This window comes from Eubalaena glacialis, chromosome 4 (assembly GCF_028564815.1).
Source record: "Eubalaena glacialis isolate mEubGla1 chromosome 4, mEubGla1.1.hap2.+ XY, whole genome shotgun sequence".
In the NCBI taxonomy this organism is placed as follows: domain Eukaryota; kingdom Metazoa; phylum Chordata; class Mammalia; order Artiodactyla; family Balaenidae; genus Eubalaena; species Eubalaena glacialis.
This window is the reverse complement of record NC_083719.1, coordinates 95,754,154-95,778,770: the sequence shown is the minus strand read 5'-3', so window position 1 is coordinate 95,778,770 and position 24,617 is coordinate 95,754,154. Positions and strand designations below refer to the sequence as shown.

General features: G+C 35.2%; 1 protein-coding gene across 5 annotated transcripts in view; it reads right to left on the bottom strand.

The window, feature by feature from the left end:
• Nucleotides 1-24,617, bottom strand: part of COMMD10 (COMM domain containing 10) — a 173,459-nt gene that overhangs the window by 130,811 nt on the left and 18,031 nt on the right. For all 5 annotated transcript variants that reach the window (XM_061189532.1, XM_061189535.1, XM_061189531.1 and 2 more), the window contains exon 5: nucleotides 12,800-12,910. In XM_061189532.1, coding sequence (XP_061045515.1) covers nucleotides 12,800-12,910 — 111 coding nt within the window. The remainder of the gene's footprint in view (nucleotides 1-12,799; nucleotides 12,911-24,617) is intronic.

The following is a 24,617-nucleotide window of genomic DNA, read 5'->3' as shown; positions in this document are numbered from 1 at the left end:
GCTTACAATGTTCATACTTTCTTGTACTTAGGAGTCAAAAGAAGTCAATATACATAAAAATCAGTTGAAAAGTAGAGAAAATACCCAAATTAAAATGAGGATGAAAATCTGAGCATCATTTACATGAGGCAGAAGAACTTTTGATTTCTCATTTTAAAACAAGACTATCGTAAAACTAGCAACAGATTTTTGGTAGACTATTTCTTCTATTATTATACATTAACAATTAAATAATATCCTCCTCCTCCTCTCTTAACTAAAAAGGATGATTGCAATATGCCTGCCTCATTGGAGTGTTTCGAGACTCAATATTTGTAGATTTTTGAGCCTTGTGGCTAAAAGAGTACATACAAAGTATTATAATCAAGAATAGCGATATAAAAACAAAGATGGTTTAAGATAATAGAAAATTACATTTATAAGTGGCACAATGCCATACTACCCCTGTGGACTTGTTCTTTCAGAGTACATACTCTATGAAAGGTCACTGTGGGTGAAAAAAAAATCCCACGGGGAGTTCAAGTAGCCTACAATGCAATACTAGTAATTAAGGAAGTGGTATTCTTCCTCTATATTCATTTGGGAATCATTTCTACTAATTAAGAGAAAAGGAACAGTGATTTGTTAAAAATGATGGTTACAGAAAATTCAATCTGAATTCCAACAGCCTGGTTACAAAGGAGAATATTGTAACACTGAACAATTTTTTTAATAAGGGCAAACTACTATATAAGCCATCAAGTCAGTACTCAACTATCTTCCAAAATAATATACTCCTAAAAATATTTTCCAGAATAAACTATGTTCCTAACACAATGTTGAACTATAACACTGAAAATTCAAATTCAATTAACATTAAGTGCCTACTATGTGAGAGTCATTCTATCGATAATAGGCACTTCACAGATATTTAATTCTATCAATAATCCTAGAAGGCAGGTATTACTAGCCACATTTTCAAATTGGGAAATTTGCTGCAGAAAGATTCAGATTCTTGCCCACAGTCTAAGAATTTAAACTCAAGTCATCTCACTTTTACACTTTAAATTTATTTATTTATTTATGGCTGTGCTGGGTCTTCGTTTCTGTGTGAGGGCTTTCTCTAGTTGTGGCAAATGGGGGCCACTCTTCATCGCGGTGCAAGGGCCTCTCACTATCGCGGCCTCTCTTGTTGCGGAGCACAGGCTCCAGACGCGCAGGCTCAGTAGTTGTGGCTCACGGGCCCAGTTGCTCCGCGGCATGTGGGATTCTCCCAGACCAGGGCTCGAACCCGCATCCCCTGCATTAGCAGGCAGACTCCCAACCACTGCGCCACCAGGGAAGCCCCACACTTTTACACTTTAAATCCAGTGTACCCCCTTTGTTCTGTCAGACTAGGGTCTCATCTGGCTATGCCAATAATCAACTGACAAACCATTCAACCTTACTGGGCCTGAGTTTTCTCAGTAAACTTAGAGGGTTGAAATATTCCCTAAGTTGGTCTCCTTCATCCTCCTTCTCTCTCTCTCTCGCTCTCATTCTCTCTGTCTTTAAAATGTACTATTTTAATCCTTTTAAAGTATACAATTCAGTGGCTTCCAATACATTCACAATGTTGTGCATTAATTTCAGAACGTTTTCATCACCCCAGAAAGAAACCAATAACCTTTAAGCTGTCAGTCCCCATTCTTTCCTTCCCCCAGGTCTTGACAACTGCTAATCTGCTTGTTGGTTCTATGGATTTGCCTAACCTGGATATTTTATATAAATGAGACCATACAATATGTGACCTTTTGTGTCTGGTTCCTTTTACTATGAAAAATATTTTTGAGGTTCATATACACTGTAGCATGTATCAGGACTTCATTTCTGTTTATGGCTCAATAATATTGCACTGTATGTGTATACTACTGTTTGTTTATCCATTCATCCATTGATGGGCATTTGAGTTGTTTCCACCTTCTGGCTACTGTTATGTACTGCTATAAACATGCATGCAGGTGTACACATTTGAGTCCTTGTTCTCACTTCTTCTGGGTATATATCTAGGAGTGAAACTGCTGAGTCATTCAATAGTTCTATGTTTGAATTTCTGTGGAACCGACAAACTATTTCCCATAGTGGCTGAACCACTTTACATTTCCACCAGTGATATATGAGGGTCCTAATTTCTCCACATCCTCACCAACACTTGTTATTTTACTTTTTTTTTGTTTTTAATTATAGGCATCCTAATGGGTGTGAAGTGGTATCTCACTCTTGTTTTGATTTGCATTTCCCTAGTGATTAATGATGTTGAGTATCTTTTCATGTGCATGTTGGCCATTTTTACATCTTCTTTGGAGAAATGTCTATGCAAGTCCTTTACCCATTTTTTATTTGAGTTGTTTGCCTTTTTGTTGTTGAGTTGTAGGAGTTCTTTACATATTCTAGACAGAAATTCCTTATCAGGAATTTGCAAACATTTTCTCTCATTCTTTAGGCTACCTTTTCTTTTTCTTCATAATGTCCTTTGATGCACAAGTTTTTAATTCTGATGAAGTCCAATTTATCTATTTTGTCATTCGTGCTTTTGATATTATATCTAAGAATCCACTGCCATATCCATCTAAGATCTCTTTTTGCTGGAAAATTCCATCAGCCTTTGCTCATTCCATAAATAAAGTTGTATATGAATAATAATTCTATTTGTTTTACTGCTGAGAATTATAAAAGGGTTATATTTGGAGTTAATATTATATTACCCTTACCAAGGAAGTAGCAGTATTTTAACTTTGGATAAAATGGCCCTTTAAAGATGGATACGTTGGAACTCCTTGAGATAAAATGGAATAACGCTGAAAGAAACTGCATTTTTGCTTGATTATAAAAAGATAGGAAGAAGGGGAAAGAGAGGGAAGAAGAGAGGAAGGGAGGGAGAAGATCCAAATAAAAAATTCCCAAGTGACCCTGGAACTAACATGTCTGAGGTTCCTCTGTACCACAAACGACTCAAGGGAGCCTGCGGCTAGGGTTCCAGTTCTATAGCCAGATTCTCACTCTCCATCACGTCACCCACAACATACACCATATCCTCACTTTCCAACTGATCTGATTTAGAATCTATGGTCCATCACTAAAATCACTCCCTTGTACACAAGGCCAATTCTTTGTCCCTTTCTCCCTTCACCTGATACACCTGGCAAAGAAGAAACGCTGGTTAAACCCAATTATCTACCTACTTCACAGCTGCATCAGAGCAACTAAAAATCGATGAAGGAAAATGTACATCATTTCAACAGTTCTCATTTCAAATTCATGGTCACAAATCTCAAATGGGCAATAAGCACTGGTCAGTAACAGTGAAAACAACCCAAAATAACTAGTTTGTTCATTTTCCCAATATCCAAAATAACTGTTTCATACTTCCTCCCCTGTTCCCAAACCTTCTAGACCTACCCACTCCCTCAACTAATGACTGCATTCAGAAACAGAAGCAATCAGACACCGCTTCCTCTTCTACCACCAAAACTACCTACCTAATCCATTCTCTTTCTTTTTTGCTATTACAACAAATAATGTGTTCCCACTCTCATCAAAGTCCAACCCTTTCATTTGTGCTCTGGCCCTCTTATCTTCTCACTTTCTCATGGAACTTATATCCCTCTCTGTCCTGCAGCATCAATTTCTCCCCAATGGATGTGGAATCAGCATACAAACCTCCTCTAATATCTCCAATCACTGAATCCACATTCCCCTACATTGACTATTCCATTTCTGTTTCTTGAAGGAGTTACGTATGTGGTTGCTTTCACTTTTTTGCCTCGTTTTCTTTCCTCAATTTACTCCAATCAGGATTCTTTTGCCTCTCAATTGTAATTGAGACTACAATTACCAAGGTTATCAGAGAAGTCCATCTAACCAAATCCAACAGTCATATAAACATCTGTTCTTCTCTTTCCTGACCTCTCAACAGTATTCAATACCACCCTCCGTCTTGAAACACCTCCTTCTCCTGCCCCACAAAGTGATCACCAGTGACCTCCATGACACTAAATTCATTTTTTTTTTAAACTGCTATATAGTGATTATAAGTTCAGGCTATTGTGGCAGGTGGACCTGGGTTCAAATCTTGCCCATATTACTTTCTAATATCCAATCTAGGGAAAGATACTTAACCACTGAGACTAGTCTTAATCTACAAGCTAGGGAAAATACTAGTACTTAATTCACAGCTGTGAGGGTTAAATTAGTATCTTTTTTTTTTCTCTCTTTTACCTCTTACAGCATGTAACATTATTCACCCCCCAAGAAATGCTCTCTTGCTTTGGTCGCTGGCTGCTCCTTTCCCAATCACTGTGATAACCTCCTGTAGCTCTACTTGCCTTTTAAATTTGGGAGTTCATCAGGTTCTATACTTCCTCCCTAAGTGACTAATCTCTTCCATCTCATAACTGAAATGATAATCAAAACCTCGATGATTTCCAAGTCTCAATTTCTAGTCTGTAATCCACCCCCCACCTCACCGACTGCCATCCAAACAATCTCCACCTGGATATCTCAGCTACCTCATACTCAACATGCTCAGAAGATAAGCCTCTATCCTTTTTCATGTGTTCTTTCCTCCACCTGGATATCTCAGCTACCTCATACTCAACATGCTCAGAAGATAAGCCCCTCTCCTTTTTCATGTGTTCTTTCCTCCACCTGAAACTCCCCTGCCTGTTGCAGTCTCCAACTCCTTGCTGTCAGTTTCCACAGTTCCATGTAGTTCCTCTTTTGTAACAGTCACTAAACTTAAATATATTTACCGGCTTAATGTATGTATTCCCTTTTAGACCATAAGCTCCATGATGGAAAATAAAACCCGTCTATGTCACAAATACCTTGCCTAGTACCTCATGCATGGTAAAGGTTTAATAAATGTTTCTTGAATTGAATTTGAGCTATTTTAAAAGTTGTTGCTTATTTAATTTATTGAACTTTAACTTATTGAATTTTATTTGTTCAGATGCCTAATTCATTGTTAACACTTTTATTTCAAAATACATAAGCCACTCATTTACATTACTATCATTTCTAATCCATAAAAATACATTAAACAAAATTTAAAGGTACTTTTAAACATATTCTATTATGTTTGAGGAATTCTACAATTATCAATTGCCTCCAGATTTCAAAAAAGTAAAGAAGTTCAGAAGCTAGGAAAGACAAGTGAGGGTGATATTGTTTGCCTACTTTGAAATTTCACAAAATTTTTGAAAAGAATTTTAGTAAAAAGATGATTTTTTAAATTATGAAATACATGAATGGAGTATTTTTTTAAAAGATTTTCTCCTCCAAGTCATTTTTATCATTTTCTCCACATGAATACTAACTTCCATCACACTCTGTGTATTAATATTTTGTTTTTACTCATCAAAGATACACAGTGTCTAAAACAATATTTTTGCTAGCTTAAAAGTCTTATTATGGATAAATGCAGACTTTCCATTAGGCAACCTAAGTACAGAAAAAGACTTATACACACATACTCTTCACTTGCATACAAGGGGGTTCATTTTGTGATACCAAGGAGCTATACACGTATGATTTGAACACTTCAATATACTTGAATACCTAAGATCTTTCAGAAAGTCATACTGATCACAAAACTAAAAAAACAAACAAACAAAAAAACCATACTAAATTGAGGAAAGACAGTTTTGTATTGCTCTCATTTAGAAAACATGACACCTTAAAGGATACTATCATTGAGAAACTGATCACAATGAAAAAGGATACAAAACAAAATTAAGAATCAGAAAACTAGAGCCACAAAGCCTTAGGATTACTTAAATAAATAAATTAGATTGCAAAGAACCAGGCTTTTTTTTCAAAGTATATGGGCAATTGTCTACCAAATAAGGGCTGTTTCTATTTACTCTAACTGCTAGAATATTTTATGAGATTGCTTCTACATGTTCTATAATAAAATAAAACACATACAACAAAAGCTTCTTTAATGTGTATACTAATGGAATAAAGAAATTATAAATGAGAGGGCTCTATAATCTTACAAAAATACCAGGGCTTTTCACTGGTCTCCTAAAATTATCCAAAATAATTAACTAGTTATCAAAGAACCTACTTTTGAGATAGTAATGTTACACTTTTCTCCAGAAGCTCTTATATCCTTTGAATGCCACCTTTGAGTGTGTGTGTTCCTAAAACGATTATGAAAAGCCAGTTATCAAACTATAGTAAAGACCTTTTTTTTGGTTTACACCCTTTCACCCAGTAATTACACTCCTGAAGAATAACCATAAATTCCAAGGATGCTTTATTCATTCATTCATTTGTTCATTCATCATTCAATAAGTGTTTACTGAACACCTACCATGTATTTATACACAAAGATGTTTATCACAATATAATAGGAAAATACTGGAAGCAAACTCATTATTTGACAACAGAGGAACTGGTAGGAAATTGTAGTAAGTCATAGCCAAAATGTGATGCAGTCAGTCATTTAAAATATATTAGTGATGAGTCTGAATATGGAAAAGATCTGTTACAGAGTTAAATGAAAAAAGCAGAATATAAAATCAAAGAAGACTTTCAAAAGAAAGTAGCTATTGAACAAACACTGAAAGAAAAGAGACTGCACAGTGGTGGTAAATCTGTGAGTTTTTCTTTCCATATCTATAAAATTTTCAAAATAAACATATACAACTTAGGTAATAAAAAAAGAACCAGAAACATCTTTTTTAAAAGACAAGCAATATTCATCAATCATTTCATTTCAAAAGTAAAAACCACTGACCTGTCTTAAAATTCTTCTAAACCCTGAATAAAATTATCCCAAATGACACAAATAAAAGTATCTTGGGGCTTCCCTGGTGGCGCAGTGGTTGAGAGTCTGCCTGCCGATGCAGGGGACACGGGTTCCAGCCCTGGTCTGGGAGGATCCCGCATGCCGCGGAGCGGCTGGGCCCGTGGGCCACAATTGCTGAGCCTGCGCGTCTGGAGCCTGTGCTCCGCAACAGGAGAGGCCGCGATAATGGGAGGCCCGCGCACCGCGGTGAAGAGTGGCCCCCGCTTGCCGCAACTGGAGAAAGCCCTCGCGCAGAAACGAAGACCCAACACAGCCATAAATAAATAAATAAATGAAATAAATAAACCCAAAGTTTAAAAAAAAAAAGAGCACTTCTAGCTCTTTAATTCTAAAAAAAAAAAGTATCTTGACACAGACCTGCTCATTAGACAAAGCTAATTTTATAAATTTCTGATCAAAATCAGTGAGTAAAAAAGCCCAAGACTTTGTTATAAAGCAGAAACTAACACACCATTGTAAAGCAATTATACTTCAATAAAGATGTTAAAAAAATTTTTTTTAAAAATGACTGGAAGGTCATATAACAAAACATAACAATGCTGTGGGTACTAGAATTACACTTGATTTTAATTGGCTTTTCTTCCCTATATTTTCCAAAATGTCCATTATAAATATATGCACAAATATTGTAACACAGAAAAATAAATTTAAATTATCAAGAGAATATGCTGAAATATATTCACTATATAGATTAAATAAAAATACAACATTTGTAAAATTTAGACCTGTTCATCAAAGCAGCTCAGAAAAATTTGAAGGTCCTTCCGAATCAGTCAATACAAACATTACCTTTAAGAAGATCAAAATACTTTAAATTTCTAATACAAAGAGTTCATGATTTGAACAGCATATGTGTGTTTTTCTCTTACTGAAAAACCTGTCATATATACAGCTAAGGATGTGTTTTTAATGATATACCCTATTTCTTTGTTCACGACACATCAACATCAATGATGTCATACAGCCCTTACAATAAGGTCTGTTAATAAATGCAGTGTCTATTGAACTGAGACAACATCAAAACATACAACTTTACTTACCACATAAAAGAATATATTAGTGTCTTTCATTGACTTTAGTGTAAAATTGTTTCAATTTAATCAAAGAAAAGGAAATTTAGAATCCACATAATTTTAGTTTTATGAAGAACAATAATAAAACAATCACTGCATTTTAGAAAAGCTTTCAACACCTTGAAACATATACACATATTACAGGATAACTGCTAAGTTATTAAATAAGCAAAATGATACAGTATCCTAGCAATAAATATAGCATAGGTCTCTGAAATAAAATTGCCTGACTTCAAATCCTAGCTCTGTTTATTAGTTAGGAATAACCTAGGAAAATAAACTAACCACTGCATGTTTCCATTTCTCCATCTATCTATAAAATACAGATAATAATAAGAATTCATACCTGGAAGAGATGTTTTAAATATCAAAGGGGGTAATACCATATCTACATAGAGTAAGCAATTTAAAAAAGGCTTTTTTCCCCCTTTTTCTCAATCTAAAGAGAATTTGTCATACATTTTGAAAATAAGAATGAAGACCTCTAATCTTAAAAATTGCTATTAAAAGTCCTAAGTTCACTCAATACCGTAATTACCCTTCTGCAACCTGAGTACAATCCAATGGAACACTTAGATAAATGTTTAGAAAGTTCTCTTGTCAAGATGACTTTATCCCAGTTGTTTCAAAAGAAGAAGAAAAAAAGAATGAAACACACGGATTCTTTCTTAAAGGATGAACAAAAAGAATTTAGAATCACTGCATTTACAAAATATGATTGTCTTGAACAGCAAATTTACTGAGGAAAATGCAAGATTAGTAGTAAAATTCAAATATTTTAGTGTTTTTAGGATATTCAGCTAAAGTGTTGATGCCATTCAAAATTACCAAATATGTTACATATAAAATTGCTATTCTCTATAAATAAAGAAATTTCAACTGTCTATGACTAGTCTGGAACCAGTTATGCTCTAACCTAACAGCCATTCAACTATCTTTGGGATTATTGTATTCTCTTTTCTCATAAAGAAGTTAATACAGGTGGCAGAATGTAACAAAAAAAATCAACAGTGTAGAAGGCTTTTCAATAAATTTCATTTTGGCAAATGATCATATACAAATTAGTAAATATTGAAATCATGATGATTTTATTTATTTGTTCTGTACATATCTGATTAATAGGCACTAATTTTGTTGATGGAAACAAGAGAACTCTATTGTTATATACAGATTAGAAATGTAAACACTTAGCATTTCCCACAACTACTGACTTCACAAATTATTTTGAATGTTATTTCAAATAACACTGTGAGTGCCAGAGGTTAGGTAAGCAAAGAGCTCTACTGCCCCCTAATGAAGTAAAACAAAAAAAACAAAAAAGCCAAAAAACTCAGAAAACTTGTTTTGAGGTATGTGTGGAACAGGAAAATAATCTTACTTTGCTAAATGCAATAGACAAACAGAAAGAAAATTAACTGAAAACAACTAGAATATCTATCAAAATACTATAGGAAAAGCTAGAATCATCCAGTTTTCATGATAAAATTAGTAGCAAAACAGGAAAGCCTCGAGACAGAAATGTTCTAACAGAAAGGAGGCCAGTACAACAATGTTATCTAAAGTGACAGCAATTAAAACTTCACTGCAGGCTACACTTTTCATGTGTATGTTGGAAGGGAATGAGAAGAAAGAGATTCTTAGAAACCATGCTTTTCAGTGAATTACTGTAAGTTTTCAGTTCAGCAGCTCAAAAGTATTGTAAATACTATCAAAATATTCTCTTACAATTTGCACTGACTCTAATCCTCTCAGAATTATTTTAATATATGTGTACTTTCAGGATAACTACACTGTAAAACATACATTTGAAAGAATTTTACCTGTTTCCTGTTTTAAACGAATGTCAATTTCTTAAGCATGACAACTTTGTACTTTATGATACTCTGCATCATAAACTAACCAGCGATAACTTTTAATCTTCCTTTTAATAAAATTTCTCCCTTCCTTTAACAAATTTGGTTTTTAAAACATGTTCCATATTCATGTTCCTTTTACCTAATATTCTAACCTGTCTAGAATTCCCGAATTCTCATGCTTACTCTATGTAGATATGGTATTACCCCCTTTGATATTTAAAACATCTCTTCCAGGTATGAATTCTTATTATTATCTGTATTTATAGATAGATGGAGAAATGGAAACATGTAGTGGTTAGTTTATTTTCCTAGGTTATTCCTAACTAATAAACAGAGCTAGGATTTGAAGTCAGGCAATTTTATTTCAGAGACCTATGCTATATTTATTGCTAGGATACTGTATCATTTTGCTTATTTAATAACTTAGCAGTTATCCTGTAATATGTGTATATGTTTCAAGGTGTTGAAAGCTTTTCTAAAATGCAGTGATTGTTTTATTATTGTTCTTCATAAAACTAAAATTATGTGGATTCTAAATTTTCTTTTTCTTTGATTAAATTGTTTGGGGGAAGAGTAGTGTGTGGTCCTTAATAACAGAAGTTATGTAAAAATTAACATCAAGGAATCAGATATAACAAGAGTACAAAGAATAGAATACCAGATCATAAAAACATGGAGAAAAAGTAAAGCTTCCCAGCAGCCGTTCACTGAGGGGAACAGAGGTATGGTAGATAACTGTTCCTTTATAGCTAGGGCACACGTCACTTGGAGAGGGCATGTTTCTAACCAGGATGACCGTGGTTGTACATTCCATTATATGTCTGTTGTTTACAATATATAAGAAATAGGGACCAAATCCACAAAATGCCACAGGGGAGATAGGCAACACAGAGAAAGAGGGTCACTTAAGTCTGCATACAAAATGAAAATACCCTTGACGTTTGTGTGCTGCTGCGCCTCTTCCCAAGTGTCTGTTAATGAAAATGGTTCTCTAGCTCTGCAAGTCATAAGGGTAACCAAATGTTCATTCAAAATTTTAAAATATCAACAGACAGAAAAATACAAATGTACTCAAGCCCATATCTCAAATGAGTTGGATCTCACATCTGTATAGATTTCCTGAATAATATGAATTAAAAACATGACTCTTTTACTTGAAGCATTACTCATTCATTCCTATTGCCTAAAGATATAACTGACACAGAGACATGTTTTGAAGACATAATAAAGTCCTCCCATGCTGGGAGGACTCAAGCATTCATCCCAAAGTTAAACACTGCCAAAGTCATGATGCTTAAAGTATATCAAATATAGAGTCAAAATTGTATCCTTCCAAGCCATAAATTCCATTTAGCTACTCAGACTTAACATATGATAGTCACGAGAAATAAAGCAGTGAACGTACACCTGGAGAACGCATATATGTATGTGTGTATACAGGTGTGTGTTCTCCCTCATGGAATAGCCCCAGTCCACACCAGTGAGTTCCAGGTTATTATCCTAAACCTAAAGGAATGCCTTCCCTAGTTCACGGGGAGAAAAAAAAATAAAGGACTTTCCAGGCTATCCTTCCCCTCCCCTATTCTCAGAAGCATACATATGAAAAATATGATCAAAAATTAAAGGGAGAAAGAATGAAAGAAAAGGGAAAAGGTTAATTTCATCAAGAAATAAAGTTAGTGGCAGCTTTGGTTTAAAACAAAGAGATTTATTTATTCATTAGCCCAAGAAAACTTTTATTGATGATGATGAAGATGGCAGCAGCCAGCATTTATAGAGCATCATGTACTTTACATACACTGAGTATTTGATCTTCATAAAAGCCCTGTGAGACAGATAATATTATTCCTGTTTTACAGATGAAGAAACTGACACTCATAAAGATTAAGTAACTTGCCCAAGGTTAGACCGCTACTAAATTGCAGAGCATATATAATATACCAGTCAATTCGACACTTAACCATTATGTTTATGTTCTTTTCTGGTGAAAATGTGTGAAATGAAATGATTCTTTGCAAACACTGTAATAAGTTAATAAATTATATATGTTAAGATCCAATTCAATTGCCTAAAATTCTGTAGACATGTAACCTGAGCTAGGCACTGATGCCAGTTCTTATGGAAGACAGAAATGTACAAGACATAATAAACAGTAAAAGTGCTAACAAAGAAGTAATAATATACACATCCTTCAATGCCCATTATAAATAATAACATTTCTTCCATTATTCTCTGATCACATACAGCCACAGTAATCTCTTCTTCTTCAGATCTTCCTACCTCATTCTCACCTCTATTTCATTTGTCTTAAAATGAGACAGTCTCATTTATTTAAGGAAAAAAAGTCACTCCCTCTTCTCTCTCTCGTAAAGATACTCAATTGTAGTAAAAAATATATAAAAATAGCATTCAATGACAACTGAAATAGACATTTCTCAATATGCTGTAGTAAAAACTATTCCATAGCAACTCTTTTACCTTTGATAACATGTTCAAGTTTTCTTAAATTAATACTAAAGAAGAAATCACCATGCAGTTTAAAACTAATCCAAAATTCTATTTTGTAATAGCTGAGATTTAAACACACACACAGACATACTATACATACACAAACAGAACTCAGGTCACCTTCACATTTCAGGCATTGGCTGGACAACATTATTCCCTCTGCCATATGTGTGCAGCTTAAAACACAAAGCACCCAGAAACATCCACAATTATCTAAAACATTAAAATCATAATTTTATATGACTACTACCAATTTTTTCCATTGCAGAATTTAAAAGAAGACATTATAACATATTCTTGCAAGAAAAGTACCTTGTAAGACAACCTGTTTTTTCAAATAAATAACAAAGTGATATGTAAATCTGACATCAAAACTTGTCACAAAGATCTGTCATTTTGTTAATCTTTCTTTAATTTTAATTAAATTATGTTTAAATCTTCAATTCAGAGAGCAAAGACCTTGCTAACAATAAAGTACAAGACCTAGTAAACAAAATACATCCTTTCAATGGGATACCCTTTCTTACCTTCGAATCCTCATTGCTCACTCCTAGCTGTAACACAGCTTGAGGAGATTTTAGTTTTGCTTGGGCAGAGTGAGCCATCTGAAGGTTAAGCTGCCATCCAACCGTCTCCAGCTACAAAAGACAAGCACAGATTGGAATCAGATGGTACAGAAGGAAGAAAACAGTCAACTTTAAGCAAATCTCCAATCAGCAGGAATGAACATGGAGAGCCTGGACTTTGTGGAAAGTCAGTTCCAGGGCTCCTTTAACCTGCACTCTGTACACTCTCCCTTTGGGCTCATTAGATTGGCCACGTGCCATGCCTGTCAAATTCAACAGTAAAACTGGTCTTTAAATACACTCTGTTCTAAAAATAAAAGTTCTGAGACTAAGCAATGAACTACACTAAAGGAGTCAATGGTTTTTAAATAGTAAATTACTATTTTAAAACAATATATTTTAGGGAATTCCCTGGCCGTCCAGTGGTTAGGAATCCACGCTCTCACTGCCGAGGGCCAGGATTTGATCCCTCCCTGGTCAGGGAACTAGGATCCCACAAGCCACGCGGTGCAGCCAAAAAAACAAAAACAAAAACCAGTATATTTTAAAGCCAATGTTTTTTAAATAGCTATAAATTTTAACCAGTAAATAGCATATACTGGTGATAAGTACTTTAATGACCTCCTATTATCTTTCAAAACTCTTTGCAGTAAGTAGAACACGGTAGAACTTTTTTTTTTTTTAAAGGGAAATTGAAGTGCCCAGATGGTAAGAGGTTCACACATTTAGACACAGTTAGTGAGACTGGAATAGAGCCAGGCAAAGAATTGATATCTACTAGTGAGCAGGTGTTATCATGCTTTCCAAAGTATTCTAACTAACTATGGTTCCCAGTTATGACAGAAACTAATTAGAATACTTTCTTTGAATTTATTAATTAACAACAGCAAAATTGAATCAGGAAGGCAAAAACAGTAAAGACAGACTAAAACAGCTTAAGTTTCAAAATAATAAGCAGCATAAATGTGGCTTTACTGAACAGGACAGATTATTGGTTTCTCCAACCTCAAAACTATGAAGTTTTAAATCTAATTTCCAATAAATCTAAAGTATCAATATTTAGGGAAGTTTTGTGACATGTAATTGTCATATACCTCTGACAACATGACTCTAGTAATTGATTTAGTAAAACTACCTTAGCTACACTGGTAAGAATGGCAGCCTCACAACAATTTTTACTTAACTGGAATACTAATTGCTAACTTGAAAGACTGTTCAACAGCTAGAATCACAGCAGTGACTCAAAGCCAAACTGGAAAGAGAGCAATGAAAGTATTATCTATTTGAGAGGGGATGTGATGAGAAAATAAAGATACAATTCTGTGCTTTCTGGCACTGAACCTTTTAGAGGTTATGGGTAAAAAGGGGGAAGATGTTGCAGAGACATAATCCATAATACCACAAGTAAAAAAATCAATTTAATGGTACATGTTAAGTAAGGATCCGTAATGTACTGATCTTTAACACTGATTGTAGTAGTAACATAGTCTCTAATAGCAGCCCACTACTTTTTCAACAGTCACATGCAATAGACCCTCCAATATAACAGGAAAGAACATGTCATAACTACTCTCATATATCCAAGCATTTTGATACACATCACCGTCTTAATTGAAAAGCACCCTCTAGGTATTTGTATGGACCTGTTAAGACACTGTTTTGATCTCATTTAACTAATCCTAGCCCTGTCCTTTAAGCACTTAAGATAAACAACAAAGATAAATATTAAGTGAATAAATTAAAATATGGTCCCACTAGGTCAGGCCTTTGCATAAATTAATGTATGCTCAGTCACTGCACAGAGGTGGAATGGGAGAATTGAGATCACTGAACTTAAAGCTTATGCTTTAGTTCATGCTTACACTGTCACTCACTAGCTAGGTGACCCTGATAGTTAAGTCACAATCTTTCAAGGGCTCAATTTCCTCATAAAAAATGGAAATAAATCTACGTGAATTATCTACTTTTCTGAGTTATTGGTAATATCAAATAAGAAAATGCATATTCAAATTGTTTTGGAAACTACAAAGCATTATAAATATAAGGCATTTGGGTCGCCTAATGTTTCCTACAGCATTTTTTTTTTTTTTAATAGCTACTTTATTTATTTATTTATTTTTAGCTGTGTTGGGTCTTCGTTTCGTGCGAGGGCTTTCTCTAGTTGCGGCAAGCGGGGGCCACTCTTCATCGTGGTGCGTGGGCCACTCTTCATCGCGGTGCGCGGGCCTCTCACTACCACGGCCCCTCCCGTTGCGGAGCACAGGCTCCAGACGCGCAGGCTCAGCAGTTGTGGCTCACGGGCCCAGTTGCTCCGCGGCATGTGGGATTTTCCCAGACCAGGGCTCGAACCCGTGTCCCCTGCATTAGCAGGCAGATTCTTAACCACTGCGCCACCAGGGAAGCCCTCTTTTTTTAATAGTATTTTTAAATAGAGTTGGCACTCTATATCTATCTGTTGAATTGAAACAAATAAAAAAATACAAGGAAAGGTAAATTTTTAAAACCATCATAACTAAAAAGAGTTCGTTGGTTGACGTTCTTAAATTCTAGAGCCTTTTCTATTGAATTTTGTGATTTAAAAATATTTGTCCCATGCCCACATGAAAGAGTAATTTAAAAAGTAAAAAAAAAAAAAAATTGCTAAACATATGTAGGTATATGCACATACATACACCCACACATAAAATTTCATAGAAAAAGATCAGTATTCAGAAAACTTAAATGAAGAGGGAATATAGGATAACTAGAATTATTTTTAAAAATACTTTACAGTTACACAGAGTAGTAAGAAAAACAAAACTAACAAAATATTTACAGTGAAACTAGGAGACAATACCAACACTACTTGAGATAGGTACTCTTATTATCCCCATTCTAGAGATTAAATATGTAAAATGTAAATAACTGGTGAATAGGAGTAAAGAGTATATGAAGATTCCTTATGTTATTATTCCCACTTTTCTCTAAGTTTGAAATTATATCAAAATCAAAAGTTACAGAAATTGATTCAAGTAAATATCATCAATGGATACTAAATTTAAGTGGAGAAAGTTCGATTTGAAATGAACGGTGAATGAATGAATTGGAAACATTCTATATACCAGTGAACAATAGAGGCACTGATGATTATACCTCAAATTTTCACCTTTTTCCTTTGGAAAGAAAATGCTATAGAAGAAATGAAGAAGGTATTTATAATCTGCTCAAATAGGTTCATTAATCAAATCAGCAAAAATTTCAACAGGCTGTCATTTGGACGCCCTCCGGGAGATGCCAAATTTTTTCCCCATTTTTAAGCTGGCAGTGCCCAATCTGCAAAATCAGATTCTAAAAAATCTATTTGTTTGGGACTTAGAACAAATCTGCAAATATAATAAAATTATAAATGGTGATTAAATTATCAAGTAATTTAACAGAAGGAATGCAAGTGGTTCCCTACTTTTGTCCTAACTAGAGGAATATCTAAAACTCAAAAAATAATAAATTCCAGTCCTAAATGGCTAAAAATAATACCTTGGCATTAAGAAAAATCTTCAATTTCCAGCATTTTATATATGTGGTTTTCTTAACTATTATATACAATAGATACCAGCCTTAACTCAACAAGCATATAATTTGAGAAAAAGCCTGTTGCTTTCAGGACACTAATGATTCCCATCTTTATGTAAATACCGCAAGTTGTATGCTGATTAAACCTACACTTCTTATCAGTAGAATCAGACTTTCATCCTAGTCTTCTACCCATTTTTAAATAATAATGGCACAATGATATAAAGACTGGCCTCTGCAAATGAAAAAACAAAAACAAACAAACAAAAACAAGTTTACCATTAACTGAGATGAGAAAACTACAGGAACAGTTTTAAGAGGAATGATCCAAAGATCAATTTATTTTTTTAATGTTAAGCTTGAGATGCCTATTCTATATCCAATGAAACTATCAAGTAGGCTAGAGAAAAAAATGTTTTATTAGAAAATAGTTTTTAAACCCAGAAGCCAAGATGTGATTGCCAGGGAAGTACAAAAGAAAAGAGAAGAGGATCAGGGACTGACTCCTGGCACAATACAAAATTTAGAGGTTATGGAAATGAGAAGAAAGTAGCAAATATGACTGACTAAAAGAAGCAGCCAGAAAGGAGAAAAACCAGAAGAGCATGGACCTGACTTTTGTACCATCATAGATGCTGGGGACATAAAAGTCAATAAACTTACAATCTCTGTCCCAAAAGCTCCAAGTCTAGTGATGAAGACAAACATAAACAAAGGTAATTTTGATATAACACATATGTAGAAAATCCTAAGTAACTGCAAAAAAGCTACTAAAACTAATGGCCAATTTTAAGAAAGTTATGGCAAAAGATTAATATGAAACATCAATAGTTTTCAATACACTAGAAACAAACAATTGGAAAATATCAAAACTGCAATTCCATTTATAGTAGCAACCAAAATCATTCAAATACACAGTCTTAGTCTGTTCAGACCACTAAAACAAAATACCACAGACTGCACAGCTTAATAATAACAACATTTATTTCTCACAGTTGTGGAGACTGGAAGTCTGAGATAAGGGTGCCAGCAAGGTTGAGCGAGGGCCTTCTCAGACTGCAGACTTTTTGTATCCTCACATGGCAGAAGGAGGCAAGGGAGTTCTCTAGGACCTCTTTATAAGGGCACTAATCCCATTCATTAGGGTTCTTTCCTTATTACCTAATCACCCCCTAAAGGTCCTACCTCCTAATATCATCACCATGGGGGTAAGATTTCAACATACAAATCTTGAAGAGACACAAACATTCAGTCTATAGCATAAGGATAACAAAATTTGTGCAAATCCTGGTCACTGGAAAAACTACAAACATTACTGGAATAAATTAAAGATATCAATAAATGGAGAGATATACCATGCTCAAGAATTTAAAGATTCAATATTATTAAGATGTCAGTTCTTCCAAAAATGATCTATAGAATTTAGGACAATCTAATTAAATCCCCAGCAGGAATTTTTTAATAGAAACTGACAAGCTGATTCTAAAATTTAAATGGAAAGGCAAATGACCTAAAAGTGTCAAACCAATTTTTTTAAAGAGTTGGAGGACCTATAGTACCTAACTTGAAGAATATAAAACTACAGCAATAAAGACAATGTGGCATTGGCAAAGGATAGACATAAAGACCCATCAATTGACTTCTAACGAAGGTACCAAGGTAAATGATGCTGGAACAACTAGATATCTACATGGAAACAAAATAAAAAACAACCTCTACCTAACACCAAACACAAAAATGAACTCAAAATGGATCACAGACCTAAATGTAAGTGCTAAAACCATCAAACTTCCAGAAGAAAACATAAAAGGAAATCTTTGTGATCTTAGGATAGGCAAAGATTTTAGAGAGAGCCATAAAAGTATGAACCATAAAAGAAAAAATTTATAAACTAGACTTCATCAAAATAAAAAATTCTCTTCTTCAAAAGTCACCATTCCATGTACAATGCTTGGTGTCAGTCTATTTATCTCTTGTAAAAATAAAATACAGTGTGTGTGTGGGGGGGGGGGGGGAAGTCACCATTAAGAAAAAGGCAAGCCAGGGACTAATAAAATATTCACAATACATATACCTGACAAAGGACTTGTATCCAAACTATATAAAGAATTCTTATCACAATAAGAAAATGAAATCTACCCCACTGTAAAGCAATTATACTCCAATAAAGATGTTAAAAGAAAAATAAATTAAAAAAAAAAGAAAAAGAAAATGAAATCTATACAAAAAGGGCGAAGATTGGAACAGATAATTCACAAAAGAAGATAAACAAATGGCCAATAAACACATAAAAAGATATTCAGAATCCTTATGTTCAACATCCTTATACCCATTAGAACGGCTAAAACTTTAAAGAATGGCAGCACCAAGTGTTGACCAGGATATGAAGAAACTGCTGGTTGGAAGGTAAAATAGTATAACCACTTTGGAAAACTGTTTGGCAGTTTCTCATATAGTTAAATATACACTGACCCTACAACCCAGTCAATCCACCCCTAAGAAATTACTCAAGAGAAATGAAAATATATGTCCATAAAAATATGTGTACATGAATGTTAACAGATTTATTAAAAATAGTCCAAAGCTGGAAAGAGCCCCACTATCCATCAACCAAGTGAATGGATAAACAAACTGTGACACATCTGTATGATAGAATACCACCCTGCAATAAAAAAGAATACCAACCCACAATAAAAAAGAGCAAACCATTAATACATTCAACAACGTGGATGAACCTCAAAATCATACTCAGTGGAAGAAGCCAGAGGAAAGTACATGTGTATGATTCCATTTATATAAAATCCTACTAAACACAATCTATAGTGACGCAAAGCAGATCAGTGGTTTCCTGCAGCCAGGGTTTAGGGAGGAAAGAACTGCCAGGGGGCATGAGTAAACTTTTTAGCACGATGAAAATGCTCTGTATTTTGATTATGATCATGATCTCACAGATATAACGCTATCAAAATTCACCAAACAGTGCAATTAAAAGGATACAGATTGAGGGGTCTGGGCAAGATGGCGGAAGAGTAAGACGCGGAGATCACCTTCCTTCCCACAGATACAGTAGAAATACATCTACACGTGGAACTGCTCCTACAGAACACCCACTGAACGCTGGCAGAAAACGTCAGACCTCCCAAAAGGCAAGAAAATCCCCATGTACTTGGGTAGGGCAAAAGAAAAAAGAAATAACAGAGACAAAAGAATAGGGACGGGACCTGCACCAGTGAGTGGGAAGGAGCTGTGAAGGAGGAAAGGTTTCCACACACTAGGAAGCCCCTTCGCGGGCGGAGACTGCGGGTGGCAGAGGGGGGAAGCTTCGGAGCCACGGAGGAGAGCACAGCCACAGGGGTGCGGAGGGCAAAGCGGAGAGATTCCCGCACAGAGGATCGGTGCCGAGCAGCACTCACCAGCCTGAGAGGCTTGTCTGCTCACCCGCCAGGGTGGGCGGGGGCTGGGAGCTGAGGCTCGGGCTTCGGAGGTCGGATCGCAGGGAGAGGACTGGGGTTGGCGGCGTGAACACAGCCTGAAGGGGTTAGCGCACCACAGCTAGCGGGGAGGGAGTCCGGGAAAAAGCCTGCAGCTGCCGAAGAGGCTGTGAAACTGTGATTAAAAATCTTCCAACAAAAGACCCCGAATAGCCAAAGCAATCTTGAGAACGAAAAATGGAGCTGGAGGAATCAGGCTCCCTGACTTCAGACTATATTACAAAGCTACAGTAATCAAGACAGTTTGGTACTGGCACAAAAACAGAAATATAGATCAATGGAACAGGATAGAAAGCCCAGAGATAAACCCACACACATATGGTCACCTTATCTTTGATAAAGGAGGCAAGCATATACAGTGGAGAAAAGACAGCCTCTTCAATAAGTGGTGCTGGGAAAATTGGACAGGTACATGTAAAAGTATGAACTTAGAACACTGCCTGACACCATACACAAAAATAAACTCAAAATGGATTAAAGACCTAAGTGTAAGGCCAGACACTATCAAACTCTTAGAGGAAAACATAGGCAGAACACTCTATGACATAAATCACAGCAAGATCCTTTTTGACCCAGCTCCTAGAGAAATGGAAATAAAAACACAAATAAACAAATGGGACCTAATGAAACTTAAAAGCTTTTGCACAGCAAAGGAAACCATAAACAAGACCAAAAGACAACCCTCAGAATGGGAGAAAATATTTGCAAATGAAGCAACTGACAAAGGATTAATCTCCAAGATTTACAAGCAGCTCATGCAGCTCAATAACAAAAAAACAAACAACCCAATCCAAAAATGGGCAGAAGACCTAAATAGACATTTCTCCAAAGAAGATATACAGATTGCCAACAGACACATGAAAGAATGCTCAACATCATTAATCATTAGAGAAATGCAAATCAAAACTACAATGAGGTATCATCTCACACCGGTCAGAATGGCCATCATCAAAAAATCTAGAAACAATAAATGCTGGAGAGGGTGTGGAGAAAAGGTAACACTCTTGCACTGTTGGTGGGAATGTAAATTGATACAGCCACTATGGAGAACAGTATGGAGGTTCCTTAAAAAACTAAAAATAGAACTACCATACGACCCAGCAATCCCACTACTGGGCATATACCCTGAGAAGACCATAATTCAAAAAGAGTCATGTACCAAAATATTCATTGCAGCTCTATTTACAATAGCCAGGACATGGAAGCAACCTAAGTGTCCATCAACGGATGAATGGATAAAGAAGATGTGGCACATATATACAATGGAATATTACTCAGCCATAAAAAGAAATGAAATGGAGGTATTTGTAATGAGGTGGATGGAGTTAGAGTCTGTCATACAGAGTGAAGTAAGTCAGAAAGAGAAAAACAAATACAGTATGCTAACACATATATATGGAATCTAAGGAAAAAAAAAAAAAGGTCATGAAGAACCTAGTGGCAAGACGGGAATAAAGACACAGACCTACTAGAGAATGGACTTGAGGATATGGGGAGGGGGAGGGGTGAGATGTGACAGGGTGAGAGAATGTCATGGACATATATACACTACCAAATGTAAAATAGATAGCTAGTGGGAAGCAGCCGCATAGCACAGGGAGATCAGCTCGGTGCTTTGTGACCACCTAGAGGGGTGGGATAGGGAGGGTGGGAGGGAGGGAGATGCAAGAGGGAAGAGATATGGGAACATATGTATATGTATAACTGATTCACTTTGTTATAAAGCAGAAACTAACACACCATTGTAAAGCAATTATACTTCAATAAAGATGTTTAAAAAAAAAAGGATACAGATTACACTATGTAAATTATAATTTAATAATGCTATTTTTTAAAGGATACAATATATTAAAGGCTGTAACAGAGGAATGTATAGGTGCGATGAGAGAACATCTTCAACCTCTTTGCCATCCTCTAGTCATGGGCAAGAACAGGAGGCAGTAAGCCTCAAAGGAACAAGCCACACTACTACTTGCCTCCCAGAGAAAGAATTCTATACTGTGACATCTATAAGTATACGAAGACAAGGTCAGGATCTCAGAGATGACTATTATGCAATACAGTATCCACATTACAAGAGGTATAAATGGTTTATTACAAATATCACAACTTAGGGATACTCTCTAACCTATACCCTCAAGCTTAGATGCCAAAAAAGTCAACCTAGTGTCATTGCCAGGGTGGCATGAAACTTAAAATTATACTCCTTGACCCACAGATTTGGCCAAAATACCTAATTGGTCTTCATATCCAAGTTATAAAGTGATGAGGGAAAACATCAATGAATCATCCTTCAGACTGCTTGCCACCTCTGCATACCATGAATATATGAAGACCATAGTACAAGTTTGAGGACACCGAAATGTCATTCAACCAATGCTCTCACAGTTGGCAACACTCTGAAAAAGTACATCAATTCTATTTAGCAAGTGTACATCTTTGACTACTATGACATAAGAGTAATTTTGCTAACAGCACAGTTCTTTGGCATTAGTAAAATCTTTATTTAATTTGTTAATGGTCTGGTTTTAGTCAATTATTTATAAAGCAGAGAATACATTTCTATTTCAAATTAGACTGATTAAAGGTCTCTTAGATCTAAAGTTCTTTAAATTGATTGCTGCATCAACAGCTAATGACATCACCTTTTTTCCCTGGAGAATTTCCATTTCAAGCTCAAGCAATTCTTATTATACATATTCCCACTTTTAAAGAGGAAAAATGTAAATGACTGAATCTAGTATTCCAGCAAAACTCAAGAGTCGTGAAATAAATGAACCACAAAAGGCTTAAAGTACAACCAAAATGAAAACACAAAAGAACACTAGGAAATACAAAATATAATCCATACCCTCCTCTCTTTACTTTTCTTTCCCCCACCAATGAACACAAATATCCCTCTTTATAAGAAAACCCTATAAACTGAACCTCAAAATAGCACAATTAGTAAAGCAGGGATATTGTGCATTTATTTAATCAGCAACTATTTTTTGAGAACCCACTATCTACCAAAGGCCATTTAAAGTAGTGAAAATACAGTAGTGAACAAAGCAGACAAAAATTCCTGCCCTTGTGGAGTTTATAGTTTAGTAGTAGAGACAGACAATTTAAAAAAATGAACACGTAGAATATATAGAGGGCCAGATAAGAATAATAAGTATTATAGGAAAAAACGAAGTAAGAATGTACCATAGAGGTGGAAGCACTTTTCACTATGATGATTACGGCAAGGCTCACTGGTAAGTGTGACATTTGCGCAAAGAGCTGAAAAAGATAAGGAAGCCAACCACATGAACAACCAAGAGCTTCTGAGGTAAAGAGAATAGAATTACCCAAAGTGAGCCAGGTGGAGGTCAACAAGATAGTGGACCAAAAGGGGTTACTTATCACGTATGGTCTTAAAGGCAATTGTAAGAACTTTGACTTCCATTATAAACAACACGGAAAGACTTTGGTGGATCTGGAGCAGAGCTGGGACAGAATAAGACTCACAATTTAAAAGAAGCAGTTTTAGAGTTCCTAATCTGATCATGGTAGGAAGTAGTTTATATCACATCAACTTTCCTTGCAAATAAAAACGATAACTTCTAAACAAAATATTTTAAAAACAGTGATTTGAAGGCATTGGAGAATGACTAAAAGCAGAAAGAAGTTAAAGGGAAGGGATCCACACAAGGTGACAGATTCGTAAAAGAAGGGAACCACACAAGGTGACAGATTCACAATTCTATGACTTTTTACATTTATATGACTTTTTCCCAATCCGTGCAGCACAGACTGGCTAAAATTCAAATACAAAGCCTCAGATTTGGCTTAAGGGGTCAGCAATCCCATTGCTAGACATTCACTCAAGGGAAATAAAAACATATGTCCACAAAAAGACTTGTACACAAATGTCAATAGCAGTCTTATTCATAATAGCCAGAAGCTGGAAACAACCCAAAAGTCTATCAAGAGGAGTACAGATAAACAAATTGTGTTATTTTCATACAAGGAAATATTACTCAGCAACAAAAGAATTGCTGATACAAGTAACAAATGAATGAATCCCAAAAAACATTATGTTGAGAGACAGTAGACAGACACATTTATTTGAGTTCCTTTATATTCAGTCTAAGAACAGAAAAAAAACAACCTACAGTGATGGAAATCTGAGTATGAAGGTGGAGGGAATTAAAACTGGGCACTTTCCAGGTGATGAAAATTTTCTCTATTTTGTTAAGGAGAATGATTAAACGGGTATATATAATTTCTGAAATTCATCAAACTGAACACACTTAAAATCTCTGCATTTTCTGCAGGTAAATTATATTTCAATAAAAAAAACAGTAAATGAACATAGCAACATTTAAACCTCACAAACATTTACATTCAGTCAATTCCAGCACATGGAAAAACTATGGCTTTCACTTGATTCTTAACATGCCAACAACTAACATAACAAATGAGGCAGAAATTTGACTTGTATATGGATGTAATTATAACAAAATACCTCTCCTATAAATGCAGATGATAATGTTAAGAAGCGTTTAAATCTTGGAAAAGCACTCAGATATGTATTCATAGTTACGTATTTAGATTTAGCTATATGAAGTGTGCTTTTTCTGTTCTCTTTATAATAAAGCCATTCATCCAGCCTTAGAATTCCAAAAGAAATGAAATAAGAATATAAGAGAAAATAATAAAACAAAAGAATACACTAAGTTTTAAAAATGTCAAATCTAAATTTCTTATATTAC